General features: G+C 38.6%; 1 protein-coding gene across 2 annotated transcripts in view; it reads right to left on the bottom strand.

The window, feature by feature from the left end:
• Nucleotides 1-1,783: 1,783 nt before the first annotated feature.
• Nucleotides 1,784-27,356, bottom strand: part of HSPA4 (heat shock protein family A (Hsp70) member 4) — a 42,914-nt gene continuing 17,341 nt past the window's right edge. Inside the window, exons 1-16 of one of the 2 annotated variants that reach the window (XM_019924421.3) lie at nucleotides 24,556-24,578; nucleotides 24,356-24,455; nucleotides 23,573-23,706; nucleotides 20,647-20,891; nucleotides 16,636-16,712; nucleotides 14,995-15,146; nucleotides 14,396-14,502; nucleotides 13,824-13,957; nucleotides 12,422-12,603; nucleotides 11,296-11,385; nucleotides 9,394-9,546; nucleotides 8,382-8,507; nucleotides 7,494-7,601; nucleotides 5,645-5,764; nucleotides 4,172-4,333; nucleotides 1,784-3,989 (exon numbers count right to left, since the gene is read on the bottom strand). In XM_019924421.3, the coding sequence (XP_019779980.1) occupies nucleotides 3,786-3,989; nucleotides 4,172-4,333; nucleotides 5,645-5,764; nucleotides 7,494-7,601; nucleotides 8,382-8,507; nucleotides 9,394-9,546; nucleotides 11,296-11,385; nucleotides 12,422-12,603; nucleotides 13,824-13,957; nucleotides 14,396-14,502; nucleotides 14,995-15,146; nucleotides 16,636-16,712; nucleotides 20,647-20,891; nucleotides 23,573-23,706; nucleotides 24,356-24,416 (2,055 nt within the window). In that variant the 5' untranslated portion in view covers nucleotides 24,417-24,455; nucleotides 24,556-24,578 and the 3' untranslated portion in view covers nucleotides 1,784-3,785. Of the gene's footprint in view, nucleotides 3,990-4,171; nucleotides 4,334-5,644; nucleotides 5,765-7,493; nucleotides 7,602-8,381; nucleotides 8,508-9,393; nucleotides 9,547-11,295; nucleotides 11,386-12,421; nucleotides 12,604-13,823; nucleotides 13,958-14,395; nucleotides 14,503-14,994; nucleotides 15,147-16,635; nucleotides 16,713-20,646; nucleotides 20,892-23,572; nucleotides 23,707-24,355; nucleotides 24,456-24,555; nucleotides 24,579-27,356 lie in introns of those variants that run through there. The other variant, XM_019924419.3, reaches the window with a different exon arrangement.

Below are 27,356 nucleotides of genomic sequence, written 5' to 3'. Positions count from 1 at the left end.
TTCCATGTCTGTACAATTTCCTAATCTTATCCAGACTCTCACAAACATCTGCACTGACTCCTGCAGACCGGAAGCTCCACATGTCTATTATGTCTTTTATTCCAGGTTTGAAACCTTGGAGCCATTCTTTTTGAAATATATTTTTAATTTAACATTATAAAATTCCAAAATGCTTATTACAGAAATCTTAGAAAATACAAACAAGCAAAAACTTACAAACAGAAATCACTCACAATCCCACAACTGGGAGAAAACCATTTCATTTTGAAACACCTATCCAGTTTTGATATTTATGCAAACACCTTCCATGTTCTTTCCAAACATGGGAAGCTGTGCGTATTGTTTTATAACCTGTATTATAATTTTACATACGAAATGATCTGTTAAGCTACTTAAAGAAGAATGATTGAAATCAATCAAGTATACAAAGTGTACTACCAAAAGCCAGCTCAATATAAAATGTCAGTAGGCCCCTGAAGCCTAGCCTGAGTTGCCTTGTCATTACCCCGTAAAGGTTAACTACTTCCTCTACTTCTAACAGCATGGTTGTTTTAGTTACTTTTCCATCTTCCCCCTTCCTCCTGTACCAAGACCTACCACTTCCCCCTTCATTTGGCTCATCCCCCTAAAACGTGGATTATTTTAAAAGTTCCACTACCTCCAACTTCCCCCAGGCCCCACTCACCCTGCACATATCACATGAGCATCCCTAAAACATTGTCACTCTCAGGTCAGGCTAAAAGCCCCAGTGCTCCACACCAGGACTCCAGTCTCTCAGCCCTACCACCTCTGACAGCGCCCCAACAAAAACCCCTCAAGATGTTTGATAGGCATGTCAAAGGCCACTGGTCTAAAGCCTCTGTGTGAATTCTCATCAACCCGACGGGAGCCACAGAAGTTCTTCACGTTAAGCTGAAGCTGCCCCACTGCAAAACCGTCCCAACAGCCCTGGCTTGCCTCCAACACCCTCTTCCCCAGTGACACCGGGGATGCTGGTATCTCTCCTGGGTAAACAGGTATGCTACTCTTTCCAGGTGATTCCAACAGCCCTATAAAATGGCTACACTCTGGATAATCACTAGCTAGCTGGCTTCCCACTCATATTACCAGGTGTCCACTTTTCTCCCTAAGACAGAGGCCCAGAAAAAAAAAAGACTTTACTCCAGACACTTCTTGAAGGTGGTGGACACAGGCCCTGTTGGCAGGCCTGGCACCGGGACTATTAAGTAGCAGGACTACAGCGAGGAAGGCCCCAGACCCCTCCCCATCTAGGCCCTATGCTTTGTATAGTTAGTGTCTCTTCTGGTGGCTTCACCCCCCTTCAACACTCCACCCCACATACACACCAAGACACACATACATGCACACACTGTCACTGGTAACTGTCACTGGTAACAACTGTTACTAGCACATTCTGGGCCATGTCCTGTTCTTTGAAGGGGCAGGCATCAGTCCTGGCACTGGCCTTTATAGGGCCGTAACCCACCTCCTGCTAATACCAAAACCCTCAAAGGCCCAGTCACAGGAGCAAGGTAAGGATTTCTAAGTCAGAGAACTGGGCCAAGACTCAGCATGGGAGAATAAGTATGGAAAGAGCTACTTTTTACCACCCAGTGTGCTAAGCCTCAAATGTTCTTCAGAATGGAGGTCTCTGACAAATGTTAACTCCTTGGAATTTAGCTTAGAGGACTCTTACCTCTAGAGAAGAGTTTTTATTTAAAACACAAAAACATACAAACACACACATACACACCCTTCATTATGAAATTAAGAAAACCATTCCTTTGAGTGTAAGACAGGTTTCTTTTTATTAAGTTTTCCTAAAACTTGTCTCATGTTTACTGAATGTTTTTCTTTGTGTAAGAACATAACCTGGAGCTTTAACAAACCAATTGGGACAATGCAACCTGGATAAATGCTTGTCTGCACACAAGTCATTGATTACGATTCTCTGGCCTGGCCTCCATGTAAATCCAATTGGTCTTAAAGCCTATCTAAACAGAGAGCAAGCAGACCACATCATCTTATTTCTAGTTTAAACTTTAAACCTCAACCTCACCCCCATCCCAAGACCCACACCCTCCCCCACACACAAAAGAAAATTTTTAGAAGAAATGGCCATTAGGAACTGAGTCAGTTGCCTAAGAATTGGCTTAATCCTGCAGCCAGCACTCCTAAGTAGCTCTTGGCCTCACAGCAGGCCAGCTGGAACTCTTGAAGCAGGACAGGTAGAGAATGGATAGAGGAGGCTCTAAGAACAGGGCCAAAGTCCTGGTGCTGCGAGGCTTCCACACATGCTTACACTCCAACATAAATACACTTCCACCTTCCTCCTCTAAGTGATGTTTCTCTATAGCACTTTAGAGCTTGTAACACTCTAAATATTTTAGTGCATGAGATGGACAGAAACATATTCTAGATATGCAAGGTATAATCTTATTTCTAACAACATAGGCCAAAATTAACAGAGCAGCTCTCTGTTAATACAGATTAACAATTACAAAGGTCCAAAAAGTAACCAACAAAGATTGTAACAGTTTCTAGGGCAGGTACCAGCTCTGGCCTCTAATACTACAGGTTTCCCTTAGTTTCCAAAATGCCTCACTCTTATCAACACTGCCCAAAGGGCAGTCACAGGGAATGCTTTGGTGCTCCTGACACTGGCTGCACAGTAAGAATGAGGTGTTGCTAAAGTCAGCACCACACTTCTTTAACACTTATTTCAGACTCATCCAGTACAATCCAGTGCATCTTAGTTTTCTGTATGATCTGTCCGCTGTTTAACACATACAAATTGGCAGATTCATGACAGATATTAACACAACACATAAGTGATTGTGAATGAGCAAAAAAGAACTTTTAACTCTTGTCGTAAGACTTCAAGCTATACCTCAAATTTACACAGAACATCTCACCTGAATAAGCAGGCCAGGATACAAATCTTCACACCATAATTAACAAGAATCAGTCCCTCAGTTAAATTTACCAGGCCTATATCCAACAGCACATCTACCCAATTCTAACCTTCCGAAGAGAAAATTATTTAGACTTTGATACTTGGGATATTAGTGGACATACTTTCAGGAACATACATTCTTAGGAAGAGCCTGCAGGTCTAAAATCCTCAGTTAACAACTTGCTCCAGGTGAAAGGATCTATTTTCCCAGGAGCAACACACGGCATTTGTAATAGGAGCTCCTTTAACTGGGGGAAGATGGGAAGATAGGAAGACGGGGTGGGAGTCCCAGCGGAGCTGACTGACACGTGATGAAGCTCAGAGCATACCTTTTAGTTGTTCTGTTAATCCATGCCATGCTCTCTAGTCCTCAGAAACAGAGGGAGACCCCTCCTCCATCCCCACACCAAGCGGGGAGCCTTTGTGGCAATCTCCACAGCAGATCTGTGAAGCACAATTAGAGTTCCTGCCATATATGTCATAACAAGTCTGCTTGATAGCTAGGTATAGCTTGTGCTATAGCTCAACTTTCTAAAACAAACTTCTCTTTGTATAAGCATGATTAAACATAAAAGGAGTGAAGCATAAGCTCAGTAAGACTCACTGGGCTTCTAAATAGTACCATTATGAAAAAGATACAATGCACTTCATTTCTGTATCTAACTATTTCGAAGTCAAAATGCTCCATACATTACCTATATCTCCCGCCACCCAAATCCCCTAAAAACTAAGAAATCTCCAGTATTTAATTGCTCTAGTTGATATTTAGAACAAAGTTGACAACTTAAAGCTTTATAATAGTCTGTTTTAATATAAACAATTGTTGGAATCAATCAATGTCCATTTCAGGAAGCTTCTTGTCTGAATCCGAAGGCAGAGCTGTGTCTGTACCCTGCTCAGCAGCCTGAGGGCCTGGGCTGTCTCCTTGTCCATCCACTGGTCCATTCTGCTCTGCATTTTTTTGCTCCTCTTTTGGAGGTTCCACTTTGGGTTTCGGCTTTGAAATTATAGGGCTACAGATACTCATCAGCTCCTAGAACAACAGGAGAGAAAACTGTGGTTTCTTGTAACAAATTTTACATGGCATACTAAAATCCAAGTCCACCCTATCCCCAAGCCAGAAGCAAAGATGCAATAATGAAATTCTCTCCTATTAATAATATAATAATGAGACTGACTAGAAAAGACTATTAAATCTTTAAAATCATACATTACTTTAATTTTAGCTTCAATCTCTTTTGCCTTGACAACTGGATCCATGGTCAGACTCTGCTTGTTCTGCAGATTCAGCTTGTTATTCATCCACTCCATGGCCTCATTTGTGCTTTTTTCTACCTTCACCATGTCAGCAGCATCCAAATGGTCATACTGGTCCTCCTGCAACCAGTAGCCAACCAGACAAGTGTCAAAGGATGATACTGTCCCTACTCAAACATTGCCTAGTTCTTCACCATCTTTCAAAAAGTTACAATCTTTCCCAAAATGAAGCCCATCTAGCCTCGCAAACTACATAGACATTCAATTCCCGAAGAATTCAGAAAAGTAACCCCAATTTTTAAAACACAGAGGAAATACATTTAAAGGCCAAAATTACACAAGGTGGTAATTAAAATGCTTCAGCAGTATACATAGCACATGCTTTACACAAAACCTTATACAATGCAAAAAAAAAATTACATGTCATTAGGTATGAGGCCTGAGATTTAGGCATCCTTGTTAGGAACCAAAATAATAATGAGTACAGTTTATAAGAGGCCTTTCAGGGCTTCCCTGGTGGCGCAGTGGTTGAGAGTCCGCCTGCCAACGCAGGGGACACCGGTTCGTGCCCCGGTCCAGGAGGATCCTGCATGCCGCAGAGCGGCTGGGCCCGTGAGCCATGGCTGCTGAGCCTGCTCGTCCAGAGCCTGTGCTCCACAACGGGAGAGGTCATAGCAGTGAGAGGCCCACGTACCGCAAAAAAAAAAAAAAAAAAAAAAAAAAAGAGTCCTTTCGAAAGAAGCACAATTTTTTAATTAAAAGTAATTTTTTTAGAAAGCTCAATTTATCTGTCTTAAAGTTTCTTACACTGACAATACATCAAGATCCTTGAGTATAGCAGTGGACTTAACCAAACTATTTACCAAAGTTTGGGAGCCATCGAAACTCTGGAATCAGACCTCAGGCCAAATCCCAGCTCCCCCAATAGTAACCTTGGGTGAGGATTAAAGATGTTAGAAATTATCTATAAATGTTGATGCTACCACCTACTTCATAAGGGTACTGTGCAAATTTAATCAGATAATATATTTATGGAGTATATATCATATAGTGCTCAAAAATAATGAAAGTAGTTTATTGTTGAGACAGTCCTACATCTGCATAACAAACCAAATTATTTGCCTAATGTGTTCTAACACCAAAATAGAGCAAGTTAAGTCAATGATCAAACATTTCAAAACAAGAAAAGGAAGCTGAATAATACTGCTCAATTCCATAGTCCCCTTATTAAAGAGAAGCAGCAAATCCCAGGGTTGTTAGTAAGATTAGATAAAATATTATACATTACATTAACATCCAAAAAGAAAATACTATCATTAAACAACTGTTAAAAAGAAGACAAACAAATGCTACGTAAATGTCTCAATACTTAACTCTACCGAAACAACAGTAGGGAAGAGGAGAAGAAAAAAAAAAGAAAAAAAAAGATACCTTGTTTTTGAAAGAGCTGATTACTTTCATATACTGTTGGATTTGTTTCCCTAGTTCGTCAAATAATTTTGGTCTTTCTTCAGATTCCTGGAATCGTATCTTAATAGGCTGACCTAGATTCTTAACAGAAGAGAGAATATACAAATTCTTCACAGGGGAGTTTAAACTTTAAGAGTATTATCTTTCTACTAAGACTGATTATGAATTAAAATACGTTTAATCTCCATGTTCTATATATAAGAAGTTGAATATTTTTCCCCAGCCAATTGAAATATATCCTCAGTCTACATGAGAATATACCTCAATACTGTTCCAAGTGGAGCCACTTCAACTTGTCACTTGAACCCTAGTTCTCAAAATACATTAGGGAGACAACCAAAAATTAGGTGCCTCCAGACAGTGATATGGTATACTTCACCATATATGAAGTACACTTGGAAAAATAAAAAATAAATTTTCTTTTAAACCTGTATCTGACAAAGCCTCCAGCTGTAACCATCAATTTACCAGATAAGATTAAACACCAGAGTTGAAAAGGAGCAAAATCCAGACCAGGAATAAATCCTCGAGCACGAATGATCAAGTTTTTTCATCAACTAAGTAAGGGAGGAGAAATGGTGGAAGGAGAAGTACAGACACAGATTTAAGAGACATATCAACAGAATGTATGGACCCTGTTTGGATCCTGAGTCAAACAAACTAAAAAATAATTTATGAAGCAACTGGAACCTGAAAACAGACTGAATATATGGTGATATTAATGGTGACATTAAGAAATTTTTATGCATGTGATAATGGTACAGCTTAAGGCTACATTTTCTCTTAAATACACGCTGAAATATTTTTGGATTAAATATAACCTGAGAGACTTGCTTAAAATAACTGGGAGTGGAAACGAGCAGAAATGAAACAAAACCAGACATAAGTTGACAACATTTGAAGCTATAATTCTGTCTACTTTCACGTGTTGGACATCTCCCATAATAAAAAGTAAATCAAAAACCTCAATGGCAAGGATCTCACTAGAGACTCTTTATATTCTTGCCAGAATGACAGGAAACTGCAGGCACTGTCCTTCAGCAATTCCATTCCAGAGGTTAGTCACAATGGCCCAGTTTGACAAGAAACTAAGTAATCCAGAGAAATGCAAAAAGTTCTTCTTGTGTATTTGCATCTTTTTCCAAACAAAAGGCCTCGGGCTTCCCCGGTGGTGCAGTGGTTGGGGGTCCGCCTGCCGATGCAGGGGGCGCAGGTTCGTGCCCCGGTCCGGGAAGATCCCGCGGGCCGCGGAGCAGCTGGGCCCATAGGCCGTGGCCGCTGGGCCTGTGCGTCCGGAGCCTGTGCTCCGCAGTGGGAGAGGCCGCAACAGTGAGAGGCCCGCGTACCACAAAAAAAAAAAAAAAAAAAAAAAAAAAAAAAAAAAAAGGCCTCAACTCAACTTTAAATAATTCTTTGTACTTTTAACTCTAAGGTGTAACTATCAGCTTCTTTAAATACAAAACCAGACACTTCTGCTCTACTGAGAATCAAAGCTGTATACACGCAGCCCTGCTCCAACTGCATTGCAAGTACCTTTAGGACAGGGATGCATCTTGCTAGTCTTTCAATCTCTTGACACCAAGAACATAGTCAAGCTCCAATTCAGTGAAACAGTTTAGGGCTAAACTCAATTTTCAGAAAAATTCTTTTGCTGTTACAAAGTTGTGAAAGAAAGTGAACCTAAGTGATAAAAAGTATAGCTCTTCAGTCACTTTCAATCTGCCTTCAATTACTTAACATGAGAATTACTCTCAATTTTGAGATACTCTCCATGGAAACTACAGCATTTCTGCTTTCAAGAGTCACTCACTTTTAATTCAGCCAATTTATCAACATAAACTTGCTTTGGCTGGTCTTCTCCATCCTCATACAACCAATTTTCAGTATCTTCTAGTTTTAAGGTAAAATTGTTACGGTCCTAAAGATGAAGGAAACATTGCAATTTAGTCAGTCAAAAATCAGTAGATTCACAAATGAAGAAACAGGCACAAACTATGATATATATGGATTTTCTTTAAAATATGGGGGAGTGGAGAGATGGGGATATGGAAAACAAGACTGACAAAATGTTATTTTGCTTTATAGGTACAAAGGGGTTTATTACACTATTTTCTCCACTGTAGGGGACATATGAATATGTTTGAAAATTTCAGAATTAAAAACTACATTTAAAACTAAGTGAGTTACATAGTTAATAATACTGTAGTGCATATATGAAAGTTACTAAGAGAATAAGTCTTAAAAGTTCTCATCACAAGAAAAGTATGTGTAGTGACGGATGTTTAACTAGACTTATTGTGGTAATCATTTAACAATGTATATGAACATCGAATCATTATGCTGTACACCTGAAACTAATATAAAGTTATATGTCAATTATACTGAATTTTTTTTAAGAAGTGAGTTAAAATAAACATCAGGGAAAAGTGAACTGATTTAAAGAAAAATACTAGGTAAATAATAGCATGCAAAAATGTATCAAAAAGTGACACACCAAAAAAAGAGTGATGTACAACATCTAACCTGTGGGAAACACTCCATCAATAGAAAATAAAACGATATAAAACTTTTCCCCAAAAAAGTGCATTTTTAATCATTTTTCTGTATACCTACAGATACAAACTTCCCCTTGTTAACTACATTTAAGGATCCTGCCGGAAGACGCACACTAAGTAGACACACTGCAGCACATACTTACATCTTCACTCACAAACTTCTCATATTCACCACTAAGCTTGTCTCTCATTTCGTACACGTATTCTTCTACTGCATTCTTAGCATCATTCCTCTCCTTCTCTAGTTTATCCTGCATGATCATCTTACCCTGTGAACAGTACAGTTAGACATTCAGAAAACTGAGACAATTTCCCCTTAACTATTAAGTAATATAAAAATAGAAAAGCCTTCTTCCTCAAATCCTTTTAGTTCTGCGAATCATTCACGGAAAGAGAGCTGGAAGCATCAGTCCTTAGTAAATTATTAAGATCAAGTGAGAGTTCTGTGGGTGTACTTAGAAAAAAAGAGCAATAGAAGAAATATCAAGATGTTGAAACTCAAAAGCAAAAATAAGGAAAAGAATTTAAGACAAGAGAACTTTAAGAAACTATTAGCTCAATGTCACAAGGTGAGTATACTCTGCTTGTATTACATACCCAGGAAAATCAAATTATTCATATAGTATAGAGGCTAAAGGGTCTATGAAACAAAACTATTCTAAGATCCAATGTATATATGATGAGAAACCTCACAGACAATAATTAATTGAATAACTGTGCTCCAGGGTCCCAAACCTTGCATCGCTCACCATAACTAGAGTTACATATTGACTGGCAACAGGGAAAGGAACTAATAAACAAAATATTAAGGCTAATGTAATTTCTCCTGCTGATCAACTTCCCTGACCCTGGCCTCAAACATCCCAATCGCTAGTGAACAATCAAACTCACACACCCAAACATGAATGATACCTCCCCTAAATGTCAAAGATCTCAAAACAGAGTTTTTAGCAATAAAGACATAATATCACCATAAAAGAATTTTGATGTTATGTCTTGGGATCTATTAAACTTGTCCTCCACTACCCCAAAACCTAAAACTGTTCTCAAACCCCATACAACCTAAAATACATGAAGGTCACTAGATACAGAGTTTGAACGTTACGGTCAAGTTAACTTTTTAGCTTATTGTTCTAGAAGACTTAAAATAACCACCTCATTTTCAATGTACAAGTTGAGCATCTCTCTGTCTATCTGCCATAACAGCTGATTCTCAATTGGCAGGTCCACAGTACTGGTCTTCACTTTTGCCTTCTTGGCTTGAGGGGGCTGGTCCATCTTTTTGTCTTTTGACCCAGCTTGAGAGGTCTAAAATAACAGAAATCATTAAGAACACTTATACAGACTCTTAAACTTCCAAATGAGTCATGTTTCAAAAGCTGGTTTTGCTCTTTTATTAACTTAGTTTGTGTTCTTACAATATCTGGAAAGTTAAAAATATAAATATTTTTGCCTATAAATAGTCAAATCCATAGAGATAGAAAGTAATGGTGGTTGCCAGGGGACGGGGGAGGAGGGATAGAGGAATGGGTAATTGTTGCTTAATAGGTAGTTTTAGTTTGGCGAAATGAAAAAGATTGTAGCACAATGTGATTATACTTAACACTACTGATCTGTACACACACATACACTTATTTACATACATACACACAAAAACAACCTGCCATAATCCCACTATCAACATATAATCACTATTAAATATTCTCTAACTTTCTTCCACTCTTATCTAAACATATGAACATGCATAGGAAATTAGTGGGGAGAGGGTATGAAATTTTTAAGGATCAGAAATCCAGTACTAATATGACTTCCAGAGTATCTGCACCTATTTACATTCTCACAAGGAGTAACAGAATCCATTCCACTGTACCCCGGCCAAAAAAAGGAATTCATTTACCATGATCTATTATTTTCGTTGGGTCAATAACCTTTTTTCACAAAGTTATAAGGCATACTTATTTCTTCAAATAGCCTAGTCATATTTCATCCAGCGTTCTCTTGGGATCTTTGTGATTCTTCCCCCCAAGTGATTGACTCTTCTAGCTTTTTTCTAATCTTCTATTATTTGTCTATGCAAGCTTTTATTGTTGAATCTATTCACCTTTTCCTTTGTGATTACTTTCATTGCCTTTACGCTTTGAAAGCTCTTGCTGATCCACAAATTGGCGGGGGGGGGGGGGCAGGCGGGTCCACCTCTCTCCTTTCTCCTCCCCGACCTTCCCAAACACAGAAAAATACGTACTTCTCTTGCCCACTGCTGCCCCCAACCCAGGCAATAACAGGTCTTCCACCTTGGAAAAGGCCTACAGTACACGAAAGCATCTATGAGGATGATTTCCTCTGCATTTTTTTTTTTTTACAATTATTTGCACAGCTAAAGGAATAAAATTTGTTAACTGACATGAAAATGGGTACCAGACTTAAGCCTCCTAAAGGCTCTGCCAAACTTTTTTAAATGCCACAATCAGAAATACATTAGAAGGTGAAATTATACACTGCAATGTCAAATAATTTGAAAGAAAAGCTGTTTTCAATGCTGATGACAAAATTTAAACATGAAAACTCAAAAGTTAAAGAACAGGTTGTAAAGGATCCAAAAATGCTACATATTCATTTAAATACTTGGGATAAATATTAACATTATTTACAAAATATATTTCAAAACATTATTATTGAAAACTGTATTTCAACAAAAAGACAAGTTTCAGAGAGTTGACAAAACTTGAAAGAAACATCTTTCATTGTTTATTAGTAAAGAATAAATTATGGGTAGGATGACTATTAGTAACAGCCATTCAGAAACCAGCATGAACCAATCACTAGCCTAGTAAAACTAGGGCTTCTGAGTGCTTCCTTCCCACAAACCATCCAGACTGAAGTTCAAAGACCATTTTGCCAAATGTCAAAGATACTTTCCAACCATACTACAAAATCTTGCTTTAAAGACTGTTCAGATAAATGAAGATTTCTAATATAATTCCCTTCCAAGACATAATATGTCAGCCAAAACCATTATGTAAAAAGACGGCAAATCATACTCTAAAACACAATTCATACCTCCATTTCTTCAGACTCTGCCTTATTTTCTGCTGGTGTCTGCTGCTGTTGCTCTTCAACATGTGGTTCCTCCTGATCCACTTGCATCTTCTGAAAAACAGGTCACATCAAATCCTGAAACTAGGAAATACTAGTGAAAGACTAAGCAACCTTCATGACACATTGGCAAAATCACATGATGTGGAATTCCTACTAATTACCAACAATCAGACAACCCAGACTCAAATTCCAGCTATAACACATATGTTACACTTAGAACATGAAAGTTTTCCTCTCTGGATCTCGGTTACTACATCTGTACAATGGAAATAACTCTTGCCTTGTCCTTATATAAATAGGAGCGGCTATAGAACTACATTGTAAAACCATAGCAGTACTTATAAGCAAACAGCGTGGCAATATTTAACACAATAAAATCTGAAGAAAGCATGAGTTTCTCCTAGCTTCCTCATGAATACATTTCTCTCAAAAGTCTTAACTTTTTCTAGCAGTTTTTAAATCAGCCTTTCCATCCTCAAAAGTACAACCACTGTGTACATTAGGGGAGGTGGACACCTTGAAAATTCTGTTAAAGGTGTTAAAAGAACAAAGGCTGACAGAAATGACAAAGAAGGGAGAAGTTTGTAGAGACCTTGAATCACACTGGCTTTCAATGCCTGCAGCACATTATAATGACCTCGGAGGCTTTTAAAACTGACACCTGGGCTCTAGCCCAGACCAAGTCGAACAAAATCTGTGGGGATGAGACCCCAAACATTTATAGTTTTATAAAGCCTTGATTTTTATACACAGTAAGTACAAGACCCAGTACATGATTCCAACAAATGAGTGAATTCTATGCTACCTGTGGAAATAATCAACTGAGACTCAGCATTCCCCAGTAATCAGAAAGAACCAAGAATAAGTCAAATTGAGAGGTGCATGGTCTGAAGGAGGAAGCCAACTATGTCCCACTTCTATACAAATTCTGTATAAAGACTTTGTGCTAGTTCACATATGATGGGGTACGTATGCAAACCTACTCTCAGCAGCTCTGTCACCCAGTCTATTTGCTAGAATTTCTAGACAAGTGTCACCTCTGAGCCATTATGAATGGCCTAAAATGGTATAAGATTGTCTAGATTACCTCCTCCTCCTTTGCATTCTGATCTGTTTCCATCGGTTCCTCATTTTCTTCAAACTTGTGCACTTCCACTAGAGATGCACTGGACACACTGAAGATGCCATGGACATTTACTCGAACCTTGACTTTCACTTTTGAACTGGAGCCATCAGACTGAGGGGTGACTTTCTGAACTGAAAACTGAGCTAAGGACATAAGAAAGACAAAAGAGAACACATAACCTAAGAGGATGAATTCAAACACAAATACATGCCCATACTGCCAGGTTATGTCCATTTCTCAGTGAAAGGTCAGTAACATGATACTTCAAATAAGCGAAGTGGGCACTCTTAGAATCTTACTAAATCATCAGATTTCTCCTTCCTCTCTCACAAAGAGTCAAACTCTTATTTATCTTGTCTCAATTAAGGACTCAAGTACCTCCTAACTCTTCAAACATGTCCTTCCCTCCAGTGCCTTACTCCAATTCATCTTTATAGGCTACTGCCAGATAAATTCCTAGAATAGATTTGTCCCACTTTCCTCTACTGAAAACCCCAGTGATTCCATACTGCTTGTCACTTATCAAGAAACTGACATTTCTAGATTCAGTTACTATACCAGGGTTTTGCTTATGTTTTTTAATTCATAAAACTCTGTAAAGTATGAATTATCACACCTAGTCCTGTTTTACAAATGAGGAAAATAGAGTAGGTTAACTTTCCAAGCTTCTAAGTGCCATTCAAGATATTCCTAATACTTTACCCATGTATTCTAGTTCCATAATTATCATATTAACTCTAGTTTCTCTCTCCTCGACTGGTATTATATCCAGATTCTAAGTTTCTCAGAGTCAATGAAGACTCAAGCCAACATGGTTCCATAACCTGTGATACTGATCATCACAATTTTCTAATGATTTTCTGTGTACACCTAACTCTATGTTAGGGTCAGAATTGAATCTCTTCAACTCCTTTCAGTAACTAGCACCACATTATGCACAAGGTATAACAATAATGTGCATTAACCAAGAACTACAGCCCAGGGAGTTCCCTGGCAGTCCAGTGGTTAGGACTCTGTGCTTTCACTGCCGAGGGCGTGGGTTCGATCCCTGGTCGGGGAACTAACTTCCCGCAAGCCGCACAGAGCATCAATCAATCAATAAATAAATAAAAATAAAAACTAAACTAAAAAAATTTTAATTAAAAAAAAAGAAAACAAGAACTACAGCCCACAATAGGAGATCCAATTAAATAATGACCATCCTGCTGGTTCTAAACCTGGTAATACGACTGCAAGTGGTTTTTTTGTGCGTGTGATCTAAAATACCTAAATTTCAGCATACTCTACTTGCTTTGCTATTCCAGTTCTCCCAAGCACACATAATTTTTTTTTCTTTTTTTTTAATTCCCAATTCTTTACTTACCTATAGCAGGATCTGGATAGGGCAAATCCTGAGGAGCGCTATAATAGGCCTCAAGAGTGAAAGGTTCCTTTCTATAAAATGTGAGTACTTTAGAGAAAGGAGCAGCATGATTTTTTGAAAAGACTTCACAGTCACTGAACAGAGAGAGGAAAAAGACAAAAACACAAATTTAGGACATTGCTAACACTTTTTACCCATGTATTCTAGATTTGTAATCACTGTATAGCTCTAGTTACTCTTCTCAACTGGCACTGTTTGCAGATTATAGGAGTTCCTAAGAAAAAAAATATGTATGTGTGTGTGTGTGTGTGTGTGTGTGTGTGTGTGTGTGTCTAGTGTCAGTTTTAAACATATATATATACTTCAATCAGCACATAAAAGGCACCAATTATTTCAGCAGGATCAAATAAAAGAAGCTAGTAAGGACACAAACTTATTTGTGTGATGAATGACTAAATAATCACTTTGCTTCATGCACTACGGCAAAATATTACAGATGTGTATAACTTGAAATGGAGAGTATTTTCTAAGACTTAACACGTAAGTAAAAAATGACTAAAAAACATTATTACCTTGACCCTTCTTCAGCTGGAGAATTCCATCTCAGAGATACTGGATATGGTACTACATCAGTGATAGAAAATTCTCTGACTTTGAAAGCAGGCGATAAGATTGCACACTAGAATAATAATTTTTAAAAATTCCATTTGGCAAGTAGACATACGAACTAATTATTACAATACCTATAAAGAATGACTTCAGAAGACATCTACTTACATTAATAACTTAATAGTACCTAAATAAGTGGTTTTATAAATGTCTATCATTTGTCAAACCACCCATATAATCTAGCTATTCCTCATTACTTTTCCATTAACCTCAACCTTTATTTAACTGATGTATAACACTACTTCATGCAACAAATACGTCAAATTCTAGTGGTATTTCAGGCTTACGTATGTTTCTAGTAACTTATTTCATCTTGTTACATGTTATATAGTACAAACAATTCCATTTATGAACACAACTTCTGATACCAATTTTAAAACAGAAGTTTTAGAATCTTAGACCTTAAGTCACTGAGCTGATCTCAGACTAGCTGGATACATAAAACCACTGCTGTATTTACAATGACCTATAAATGGCTACCTGTGAAAGAAAGCAAGCTCACCTGCAATGCACAGCCTCTAGTAACAGCTTCATCGGCATTTAGTGTTGTACTAAGTTCTTTACCAAAAAATTTGCTGATTTTCTCTTTCACTGCAGGGATTCGTGTTGCACCACCAACTATCTCCACTGCATAAATATCTTCTTTCTTTAACTCTATTTAAAAACAATTAGAATAGACATTTATATTAAAAGAATCTTTTAATTAGTATTTTACAGTGAAATAAAAAGAGCAATATAACATCTTATCACAACAAAATAATTCACAAATGTATAACAAAGCCCCACCACCCCTAATCCCCTCCACAATAACACGTGAGCGCGCACACACAGACAGGTGCACGCTCAAAATAATGAGGGCAGAGTGGCACGACAATATTGGGACTTAAGAGGTGAGAGTCAGGAATACCTAATGTCCTACAGTACACAAATCCTACAATCTTGGAAACAGCCTCACACAAATAAATGTTAAAACATCAATAATTGAGCTGGCCATAAGGAAAATAAAAGGGCCTCAAAATATTGGGACTATCCCTGACATGGCATGCAAAAAAAAAAAGTATGCAGATGCACATCTAGTCACTCCAGCACTCCAGCCAGAGTATAAGCATAGGCCAGATTATAACACAGGTACAATCTCCTCATATCAGAAGGAGAGAAGGTACACACCAAGGCTCTGCTGTCACTCATAAAACACCTCTTAATACCACCTGGTTGGGAACTCCCTGGTGGCGCAGTAGTTAAGAATCCGCCTGCCAATGCAGGGGACACGGGTTCAATCCCTGGTCCAGGAAGATCCCACATGCCGCAACTAAGCCCGTGCACCACAACTGCTAAAGCCTGCGCACCTAGAGCCCATACTCTGCAATAAGAGAAGCCACCACAATGAGAAGCCCACTCACTGCAACTAAAGAGTAGCCCCCACTAGCCGCAACTAGAGAATGCCCACGCGCAGCAACAAAGACCCAACGCAGCCAAAAATTAAAATTAAAAAAAAAAAAAAAAACCCACCTGATTTCCTGGTCACATTTTGTGCAACAAACACTGACAATTTGTTGAGAAGGGCTATTTAAAGAAATGGGCTGACCCAGTATGGAAAGAACATGCCCATCTGTGATAATCATTCTGATTTAAGAGCTGAGCCTGTGTCAAGATTAGAGTACATCTCAACACCATGAAATAGCAACCAACACAAGAGTGGACTCTAGGAAAAGGTTTGTCAAAGGTTTGCAGAACATTAGTAATGCATTCCTAAATCAAACTTCCACCTTTTAGCCCAAGATAAAATTAAAGCATCCTGTTAAGTATGTGATTATCATATCCTCCCTTTACTTATTTTTCAACAAAAGATTCACTGACAAAAAAAACCTACAAGACTACCACAGCAACACTGCTAAAGACAATTTTTACCACCATGAAATACCTGAGACTTTAAATCCATCTTTGAATCTGAATTACATTTCCTGGGAAAACTATCAGATTTCCCTAGACACTACTGGAGGTCCTCCAGGGGGACGATATTGATAAAAAGAAGTTTCATATTGCACTGAAGTAGTTCATACAATGAAAATTTGTAAAACTGGAAAAAAAAAAGTAATTAACATTTTCCAAAGAGTCCAAGATGAACAGTCACAATAATACTTACTGGCCTGTTCCAAAATACTGCGGAGTGGTGGCTCCACTCTAGCTAAGAGATCATCACACATCTCCAGAAATTTGCCTCTATGGAAAAGAACAATAATAGGTTAAATCACATTCCACTTTTATGTAAAATAAATCTCTATAATCAAAAAGACAGATAACAAGTACTGGCAAGGATGGAGAGAAACTGGATCTCACACACATTCCTGGTGGGAATGTAAAATTGGTGTAGCCACTTTGCAAGAGTTTGGCAATTGCTCAGCATGTTATATATAGTGCTCCCATATGACCCAGCAATTCCACTCTAGGTATCTATCCAAGACAATTGAAAACACATGACCACACAAAATTTGCACATGAATGTTCATATCAGCATTATTCACAGGCAAAATAGCGTGAAAAACCCTATTATCCATCAAGTGTATTCAGCAAAAAGGAACAAAAACAATAAAAGTGACTGATACATGCTGGAACATGGATGAACTTTGAAAACAATATGCTAAGTGAAATAAGCCTATCACAAAGAACACGTTATATATAACTGACCCCATTTATATGCAATGTTCAGAACTGCCAACTCCAAAGAGACAGAAAGTAGATTAACCACTGCCTAGGGCTTGGGGGAGGAAGAACAGATGGGGAAAGACAGCTAATGGGTACAGATATTTTTTTCTCTTTAATTAATACACTTTATTTTTTAAGACTGGTTTTAGGTTTACAGAGAAATAAACAAAATGTACAGAGAATTCCCATACACCTCTTACCCCCACACCCAGTTCCCCTGTTAACATCTTGCATTAGTAAGATACATTTCTAACAAATGATGAGCCAATATTGATACATCATAGTATAAATTAGGGTTCTACATGACTTGACAAATGGTGTAAGTATTCACCATTACAGCATCATACTGAATAGTTTCACTACCCTAAAAATCCTCTGTACTCTACCTATTCATCCCTCCCTTCCACTGAACCCTGGCTAACCACTGATCTTTTTACTGTCTCCATAGTTTTGCCTTTTCTAGAAGGTCATATAGTTGTCATATAGAATGTCACATAGTTCTAAAATGTCATATAGTTGGAATCATACAGCCTCTTCAGGTTGACTTCTTTTGCTTAGAAATATACATTTAAGGTTCCTCCACGTCTCTTCACAGAATGATAGCTCATTTAGAGTTTCTTTATGAGGTGATGAAAATATTCTTAAATTGGGTTGTGGTAATGGCTGCACACTTCCATGAATATATTAAAACCCAGTGAATTATATACTTTAAATGCGTGACTTTTATGAATTACATCTCAAAAAAAAAAAGAAAAATAGTGGAGGTATAGAATGCACCCACCAGAATGGCAAAAATTCAAGATCACTAATACCAATATTTGGTGAGGATGTGTAGCAACTGAAACAGTTTAAAATGACGGTTTGGTGGTCCAGTGTTTGAGACTCCACGCTCCCAATGCATGGGGCCCAGGTTCAATCCCTGGTGGGGAAACTAGATCCCACATACCGCAACTAAGACCTGGAGCAGGATGCATGAATGAATGAATGAATGAATGATTATTTTTTTAAAACTCTTAGCTTTGTCTAAATAAATAAATAAATTGATGGGTAGATGGAAGGATGGATAGATGAACAGATCAATAGGTATGTGGAAAAAACAAGTACAGTTAATATTATCAGTAGACCCTAAGTGCCAGGATAAGGATGTTCACTGTAAAATTCTTTCAGTTTTGCTGCATATTTGAAAATGTCCAAAATAAAAACATGAAAAGCAAAGGTACAGAGAGCATTCTAGAAAGATGGCAGCAGCAGCAGTAGAGGTTGTTCCTTTTTTTAAAGTTTTATTGAAATTTAATTCACATACCATAGAATTGACACATTTAAAGTGTACAATTCAATGGCTTTTACTATATTCAGAATTGTGCAAACATCACCACTATCAATTTTAAAACCTTTTCATCACCCTAAAAAAGAGTATTTTCATCACCATTAACATTATTCTCCCAACTCCCCCACCAACCCAACAGCCCTAAGCAACCACTCATTCTGGACATTTCATATAAACAGAATTAGACAAAATGTAGTCCAGTTTAACTTATTTCTTTCATCTAGCATAAACTTTTCAAGGTTCATCCATGCTACAGTACGCATCTCTACAACATTTTTTTAATTGCCAAATAATATTCCATTGTATGGACATATCACATTTTGTTTATTTTATCAGTTGATGGGCATTTGGGTCATTTCCATTTTGGGGGTATTATAAGTAGTGCTGCTAAGAACATTTATATATAAATTTTTGTGTAAATGTGCTTTCATTTCTCTTGGGTATGGAGTGGAACTGCTGAATCATATGATAACTCTATATTTTACTCATTTTTATGTGAAATAAGTATTTGAGCTTTTATTTTTTTAATGAATTTATTTATTTTTTTTTATTTTTGGCTGCATTGGGTCTTCGTTGTTGCACACAGGCTTTCTCTAGTTGCAGGGAGCAGGCGGCTACCCTTTCGTTGCGGTGCGTGGGCTTCTCATTGCAGTGGCTTCTCTTGTTGCGGAGCATGGGCTCTAGGCACACAGCCTTCAGTAGCTGTGGCATGAGGGGTCAGTTATGGCTCACAGGCTCTAGGGCGCAGGCTCAGTAGTTGTGGTGCATGGGCTTAGCTGCTCCACGGCATGTGAGATTTTCCCGGACCAGGGCTCGAACCCTTGTCCCCTGCATTGGCAGGCGGATTCTTAACCACTGCATCACCAGGGAAGTCCCTTCTGAGCTTTTAGAAGAGAAGTGTGCACTGCCACTAGAGATGCACTGGACACGTTGAAAATAGCTTGGTGATTCCTCAAAAAGCTAAACATATGATTACCACATGACCCAGCAATTCCCCTCCTAGTTATACACCCAAAAGAACTGAAAACAAGATACTCAAACAACCTGTTCATGAATGTTCATAGAAACACTCGTCACAATAGCTAAAAGGTGGAAACCCAAATGTCCATCAACTGATGAATGGAAAAATAAAATGTGATATACCCACACAAATGTAGTATTATTTGCCATAAAAAGCAATGAGGTACTAATACATGAATCTAGGAAACATTAAGTTAAAGAAGCCAGACACAAAAGAAGCCAAACACATACTGTATGATTCCCCTAACACATCATAGATACACAAAAAGTTGCTGTTTAATAATAATGAAAACCATCACTTTCAAGTAGAAGAGAGAGGTGACTACAAATCTGGTTACTAGGCACAGTAATCTAATTGTGGCAGATTAAAAGCAATTCTGACTCCATCACAATTTTCTGAAGATGGCTCAGGCCACCCTTCTCCAAACAAGCCATCAGTCTTGCCTGAATTCTACCAGTAGAGTTCACATACTAAAGAACATCCAAGCAACCTAACCAGATAACAGAAGCATTCTGGGTATTTCTGAGGATAGCCCTGAAATGTCAGTTACCCAGAATTCTTGTAGTATTATACAAAAAGACCCGTTGTCCTCAAGTGATACTGAACTACTCAAAACCACCAATTTCTGAATCAATGACTAAAGCAAATTGTTTAATCCTGCACTAAAGCATTTTGCCCTGAATTTATGAAAACTGGTAACTCACGTGTAATACATGCACATGTAAAGGAACTGCCAATTTCCTGGAAATAGTCTACATTATTAGACTAACCAAACCCAGCCTTCACATCAAAGGCAATATCTGGACGTCCCTGGCGGTCCAGTGGTTAAGACTCTGCGCTTCCAATGCAGGGGGTGCGGGTTCGAACCCAAGTCAGGGAACTAAGATCCCATGTGCCATGCAGCACAGCCAAACATAAAAATAAATAAATAAATACTTTTTTTTTAAATAAAATAAAGGCAAGATCCTGAATGGCCTCTGATTTTTACCTATAGAACTGAAGTTATATAACATCCATATAATTTCAACAATTAGCTAATTAAGGCTAATATAAGTAGAGAAACATCACAGTTCAGTTTACCACCAAAATATTAATATGATTACCTATTCATAGTTCCAGATACATCAACATCATTCATAAAACATTCGATGCTCAAAGGAAGGTCTGAAGCATTTGCACTCATCAATTTCTTGAGTTTCTCACACTCCTGAGACAGTCGTAATAATGCACGGATTTTGGACTTTATGTCTAGCTTGTATTTCTTCCCAAATTCCTCACAGAAGTGATTTACTAGCACCTCATCAAATTTTCTGCCTCCCAGTGTTGTGTCAAATGCAGTGGCCAGAACCTTTGAAAAAAATATGATAATTAATTCAAAAACTAACCAATTTAAAATTTTATCATGGTATATATTTAACTGGTAAACTGTAATAAAAAGGCGAGAAGGGACATTAAGGTTGAAACAAGGCAATGCGCATGTGTCATTTAATCATGGTTACAACCACTATGGAAAGAGACATTGCAATCCCCAATTTACAGATGATACAAAGACCTAGATAGATCAGATAGGTCACAGGTCACAAAGTTATTAAGTGGTAGAAATAGAATTCAAAACCCAACCTCAATTCCAAAACCTATGCCTTCTCCACTACACCAATCTGACTCCAAGCAACAATTATAATTCAAGGCCCAATACACTAACATGTCATGTACAGTTCTAGTTTTATTGCTACCACAAAACTGTGAATAATACCAAAGGCTTATTTAGTTCTACGCAATTTACTACCAGAAAATATGCTAAAGTCCGAAGTCACAGCTATCTGTTTCTATTCAACATAGAAGACTAATTAGGTTAGGTTATCCTTTTCCAAATCTCTGGCAGATTAGAAGCAAACTAGATCTAATCAGATCCAATAATAGAAGACTGGCTAAATAAGTGATGACCCACACCCTTAAAACAATCTCTTCAAAGAATGTTAAATGTCCTCAGGAAGTTTTTCTTAATAAGTGAACTCATAGGAGAGGAAAAAAAAAAAAAAAGACAAGACACAGTTCTGTGTAATTCCAATTTTGTTTTCATAAAAGACTAGAATGAAATACACCAAACTGTAGTAAGATCATGAATGTCTTTTCTTTATACATAAATGTTCCAAAATTTGATTTTATAATAAGTATTTTGATAATTAAGTTTTAATTATAATTGGAAAACTGACAAGTAACAGCTGATAATGAAGCAGAAACTAATACACATCACTTTGACTCAAAGACAAGACTAAATTATGGCCAGTATCTTCTGTCGAAAAAGGTGAGAGGGTTTCCCTGGTGGCGCAGTGGTTAAGAATCCACCTGCCAATGCAGGGAGCAACAATGCCAATGTTGCTGCCACACGCTGCGGAGCAACTAAGCCCACATGCCGCGCAACTACTGAAGCCCGTGCACCTAGAGCCCTGGCTCCATAACAAAAGAAGCCACCACAATGAGAAGCCCGGGCACTGCAACGAACAGTAGGCCCCGCTCACCGCAACCAGAGAAAAGCCCGCGCATAGCAACGAAGACCCAATGCAGCCAAAAATAAATAAATAAAATTAAAAACAAATAATTAAAGTTAAAAAATGAGAGTACAAAATGGAATTTAGAAATAATCCTATTATGGATAAAAGTAAAGCTTAAAAAGTGAGAATAACACTTGGTCCATCATTCATATCTGTAAAAATCGTGAACCTCTTATTTCCCAACCATCCCAAAGATTTGTACTAAAAAAAAAAAACATAAACCATAGAAACAAATCAGAATATAAAGCAGAGGCAAGCCCAGTTTTCAAAGAAGCAGGATTGTAACAGAAACTCAAAATGCCCTCCAAACCTAACAAGTACTTATTTTGGGATAGGTAGTCCACTCGACCAACTCCTAAATTGGAAGCAGAATTAGACTTGGCACTAAGAACCTTGATACAGAACCCAAATAATTAAATACTCAAAATATCCTTGGCTCTTAAGCAAATTCTAGATAAAATCACCAAGCCAGAGAACTGATTTTATATCCCACTGAGGAACTAGCATATACCACCAAATTTGACTGTGACTCACAGACATAGAAAACAAACTTATGGTTACCAAAGGGGAAGGGCGGGGGGATAAACTAGGAGGATGGGATTAACACTACTATAAATAAAATAGATAACCAACAAGGACCTACTGCATAGCACAGGGAACTATACTCAATATTTTGTAAAAACCTATAAGGGAAAAAGAATCTGAAAAAGAATATATATGTATAACTGAATCACTGTGCTACATACCTGAAACTAACACACTGTAAATCAACTATACTTCAATTTTAAAATATAAATTTAAAAAAAACCCTCACTGAACACCTAAAATCTATACCTTTTACTCTATATAAATTTGACCTTAATAAAGAGACTAATACAGGAAATGTGTATACATATTTTTTAAAAATTTTTTCAACTGTGACTATGATCACCCTCTGGTCCCTCTCTGCCATTAACACTGTTAGACTTCTCTGTGTACAAAACTGCTTTCTCCAGAGCTCTAATGTCTCCAGACATGTAGAATATCACTCCTAGTCTGGTTTCTTTCGGCCACCCAAGTTCTAGTCACTCCATCCTGTTCCCAGACCACTCAAAACCTTAAGAGAATACGTTTATCATCTCCTCAATCCTCAGTGTAAGATATATGAAGGGACTACATGTTAAAGATTCCTCCTAGTAAGCTTGCAAGGCAAGCATTATTTTCCCCACATTATAGGTAAGAAAAATAGGCTCAGGACTCTAAGAGTTTCTTCCTCAAGGTCTATGCTCTTTGCTTCATACCATGTCAACTCTTGATAAATTATTTTGGGCTTACAACTTCCACCCAACCCCTACCTACCTAATTCCAGGTTCAGATGGCTCATACCAAGTTTCCACTAGTGAAACAAAATTCTTTAACCAATTATTTTAAGTTGTCTCTCATAAATTCCTAATTAACATACACTTGTAATACAGTCTTCTGGAAAAAATATACTTACTTTAAGTTTTCCTCTATTAAACGCACATACAGAAACTTGATAAGAAGAATGCCCCATGTCTACAAAAACTACATTTCTTGGTTTCTCTTCTAAGGCAGGAAGATCTTGTTTATAGATTCCATATGCAAGAGCAACTACACAATAAGAAAAAAATTCAACATGTTATCATTTAAGTACTAAACTTAAAATTCATTTAAGTAGGAAAAAACAGACTCTGTATACAGATCCATGAAAGACTCAAAATCTTTATAAGCTCTGCATGATTTATTCATGAAGAACACTAACTTCAAATAGTTAAATGCCGACATTCACTTAGGCTTCCTTACGTTTCCAATTCCAACAACTTTGACAATTTTTCCCAAAACCACTTCCTCCACTTCTCCAAACATTTCTTCCCATGCTTCTACCATCCTTGTGCCATCTCAACATTCCCATATATTCTACCCCCTGAGATGTTGCTTTATACCCCACCCCTGTAACTCCACCAATCCACAAGCTGGAGAAAAACCCAATATTTAAACCAAAGCAATACTCCAAACACACAATAAATGCGTTCCTTCCCAAACAAGCATGCAATTAAATACCAAAGTAAGTGCTATGAGGATACAGAAAAAGCACTTCTCAGGTGAACTCTTCACAGAATGTGACAGAGTATCCAAAAATACTATGACACACAGGTGGTAAGTGCTCCAAGCAAAACAGGGAACAAGAAACCCTAGGGTTTTAAGATTTCACAACCTTCAAGATGGAGTAAGTCAAGAATTTCAGTTAATAATCTCTTACCTGCAGTAGTTTCATTCATTAATCGAAGGCAATTGAGACCAGCAATCTGTGTTGCATCCATCACTGACCGTCTTTCTGCATCAGTATAGAAACAAGGAACCTATAAAAAAATTTGAAAGTTTACTGTATTATGGAGATCCCTCATTTAAAATATACCTGTCAAACAACAGTAAAATCCAGAAACGTCCTCAAATACTTACAGCAATTTATTCTGTATATGACCAAGGAAGTATTTCAAACCAGTAGGAGAAAGCTGGACTATTCAGTGGTCTTGGGACAAATGGACAGCCATACAGAAAAAATAATAAAGTTGTATCCTTACTATACACCTAATACCAAAATATATTTCAAATCAAAATTTTAAATGTTTTTTAAAAATCATGAGTACCATAATAAAAGGGAATCTTTACCGTCAAAGAAAAGATGGAATTTTCTAAATATAACACAAAACCCAAAAGAACCGGCAGGTCAAGGCGGGAGTCCGCCGGTGGCCAGTGCTGGGTCCCAAGCCGGGGCCGGGAGATCAGTGGCACACCTGGGCCAAGGGCTGCAGCGGGCAGGGCTGCTCGCTGCCTCTCGCTCGCCTGGCAGCAACAACGGCAGACATCAGTGAGGCCCGTGGGGACTGGAGGCGCAGCCCGGTGGGTGGGACGTACAGCTGTCCCTGGCTCGCTCAACCTGCGTGATGCTTTTCTCGCCAACAGTGGCTGGGTTTCACTACCTTCAAGATCTTCGTGCACCTGGCTGGCCCTGTTGTTGTTCTCTGTGCTACTGACCCTGCGTGTGGACAGCCTGGCTCCAAGCCTCTCCTGGTGAAACGTGTCTGTGCCCTTCTTCGCCGCTAACAGGCTCAGCACCTACTTCCCCACTATCATCTCCGTGCATCTCTTCCAGGACGGAGAGAGAGAAGCAGCTGGCCATGCTCAGCCTTTTCTGGGTCCTTAGAGTTCTTAGCCTCAAGTTCATTTTCAAGATGTTATTATGCCAGAAGCTGGTGGAGCAGACTCGAGAGCTCTCCTTTGACCTGATCAAGTCTCTAGTCTTCATTCTCCTGAAGCTGCTCTTGACCTGCACCTGCTGGGTCAACCAGCCTTGCAGAGGATAAGCTATTGACAGAATGCCCAAGCTGAAGTCCCTCTTCAACCACACCACTGAAGAAGTCTGGGTCTGAAAGCCACCTGTGCCCTGCTGAGTACCCACTTTTCTCTGTACTGATCATGTCTGAAATAGTTGCCTCAGCAGGGCTACAAAGAGCAGCCTTGATCCTTAAAATGTATTCCCTTTGGGGCTTCCCTGGTGGCGCAGTGGTTGAGAGTCCGCCTGCCGATGCAGGGGACGCGGGTTCATGCCCCGGTCCGGGAAGATCCCACATGCCGTGGAGCAGCTAGGCCCGTGAGCCATGGCCACTGAGCCTGTGCATCCGGAGCCTGTACTCCGCAACGGGAGAGGCCACAACAGTGAGAGGCCCGCGTACCGCAAAAAAAAAAAAAAAAAAAAAAGTAAAATGTATTCCCTCTTGGACTTCCCTGGTGGTCCAGTGGTTAAGACTCCGCACTTCCACTGCAGGGGGCACAGGTTCGATCCCTGGTCGGGGAAGTTCCACATGCCACATGGTATGGCAAAAAAAAAAGTATTCCCCTTTATTTCATGCTTTGAATAACTAATCCTAAAATGAGATCCTGATAAGAGTCCCAGGCCAGACAGTCCTGAACTCCTCTGACAGTTGTAAACTGCATATAAGTAAAATGTTCTGATGAGCTCTGAATATTTTCATGGATCCTGGGAAAGTACCCATTGTGCAAAGGCTGCCAAGCTGGACTTGGGGTTTCCCCTGGGTAGCAGCACTGACCTGGAAGCGCACTGCTCCAGCCCCCAAGACAAGACTTCCTTAGATGCTTGAGCTCTAAAAAGTGTAAACCAGCTTGTGAATCCTCCCCTGTGCCACTGGGGAAAATGGTCCTTTCTTCATTCCAGCCCAGGCAGACAAGAGTATGTTGAATAAGCATAATTGGGACTCTCTCTGGAGACTTGAAAAGAACTTGCTTTCAAGGCGCAGCTTGGGTTCCTATCCCAGCAGATGGCAGTGCCACGACTTTTCCACCACCCTGTGGCCAGCACTGTTAGCACACTGAGACAGATTTAGGCATCCCTAAGGGATCAGAGGGAGGGCAGGTGCTCTGATGCTCATAGGCACTGAGACCTACAAACACTAAGTTTACAAATGGTCTCAGCCCACCGAACTAAGGTCTTTGGTTTGATGTCAGGTGCCAAATGAGAACATCTGCTGAGATAAAAATAAGAGAATGTTTTGCTGGGGAAGAAAAGAAAAGAAAAAGGCAGGGAGGGGGGTTGATACATTTGACTCATTAAAAAATTCTAATGACCAAATGGGGAAAAATATTTGCTACTCACATCATAAAACAGCAAAGAGTTAAACTCTCTAATATTCGAAGAACTACAAATCAAAATAAAGACCATACACTCAAAATAAAATGAGGAAAGGATAGGAACATTTCACAAAAAGCAAAATACAAAATGGTTCATAAATTTTAAAATGTTCTAGCTTACCTAAAGAGTAAATATCAGCATTAAAATCACACACACTTTGCTATGATTATTTATCTATCAGAATTATTTAATATACCAATAAGCTGTGCTGGTGAGGCTGTGGTCAAACAAGCCCTCTCAGGCATCTGATATAAGTGTAAATCAGCACAAATTCTCTAAAGGGCAATTAAACAACAGCTGTTGAAGTTTAAAATACACATATCCTTTGTCCCAGCAACTGCACTTCTAGGAATTTAGCCTATAACCTACAAACTTATCACATAAGAGCAAAATGATACTTGTTAAAGTTTACTCATTGTAGTATTCTTTGCAATTAAAAAAAAAATCTGGAAGCAACCTGGATGTCCAACAAAAAGAGACTAGTTAAACAGATTATGGTACACATAAACTGCGACACTGCTCCACTAAAAGGAACGAAGCACCTCTTTACTGC

Source organism: Tursiops truncatus, chromosome 3, assembly GCF_011762595.2.
Source record: "Tursiops truncatus isolate mTurTru1 chromosome 3, mTurTru1.mat.Y, whole genome shotgun sequence".
In the NCBI taxonomy this organism is placed as follows: domain Eukaryota; kingdom Metazoa; phylum Chordata; class Mammalia; order Artiodactyla; family Delphinidae; genus Tursiops; species Tursiops truncatus.
Note: the sequence above shows the minus strand (reverse complement) of the source record. Positions and strands in the feature narration are given on the sequence as shown.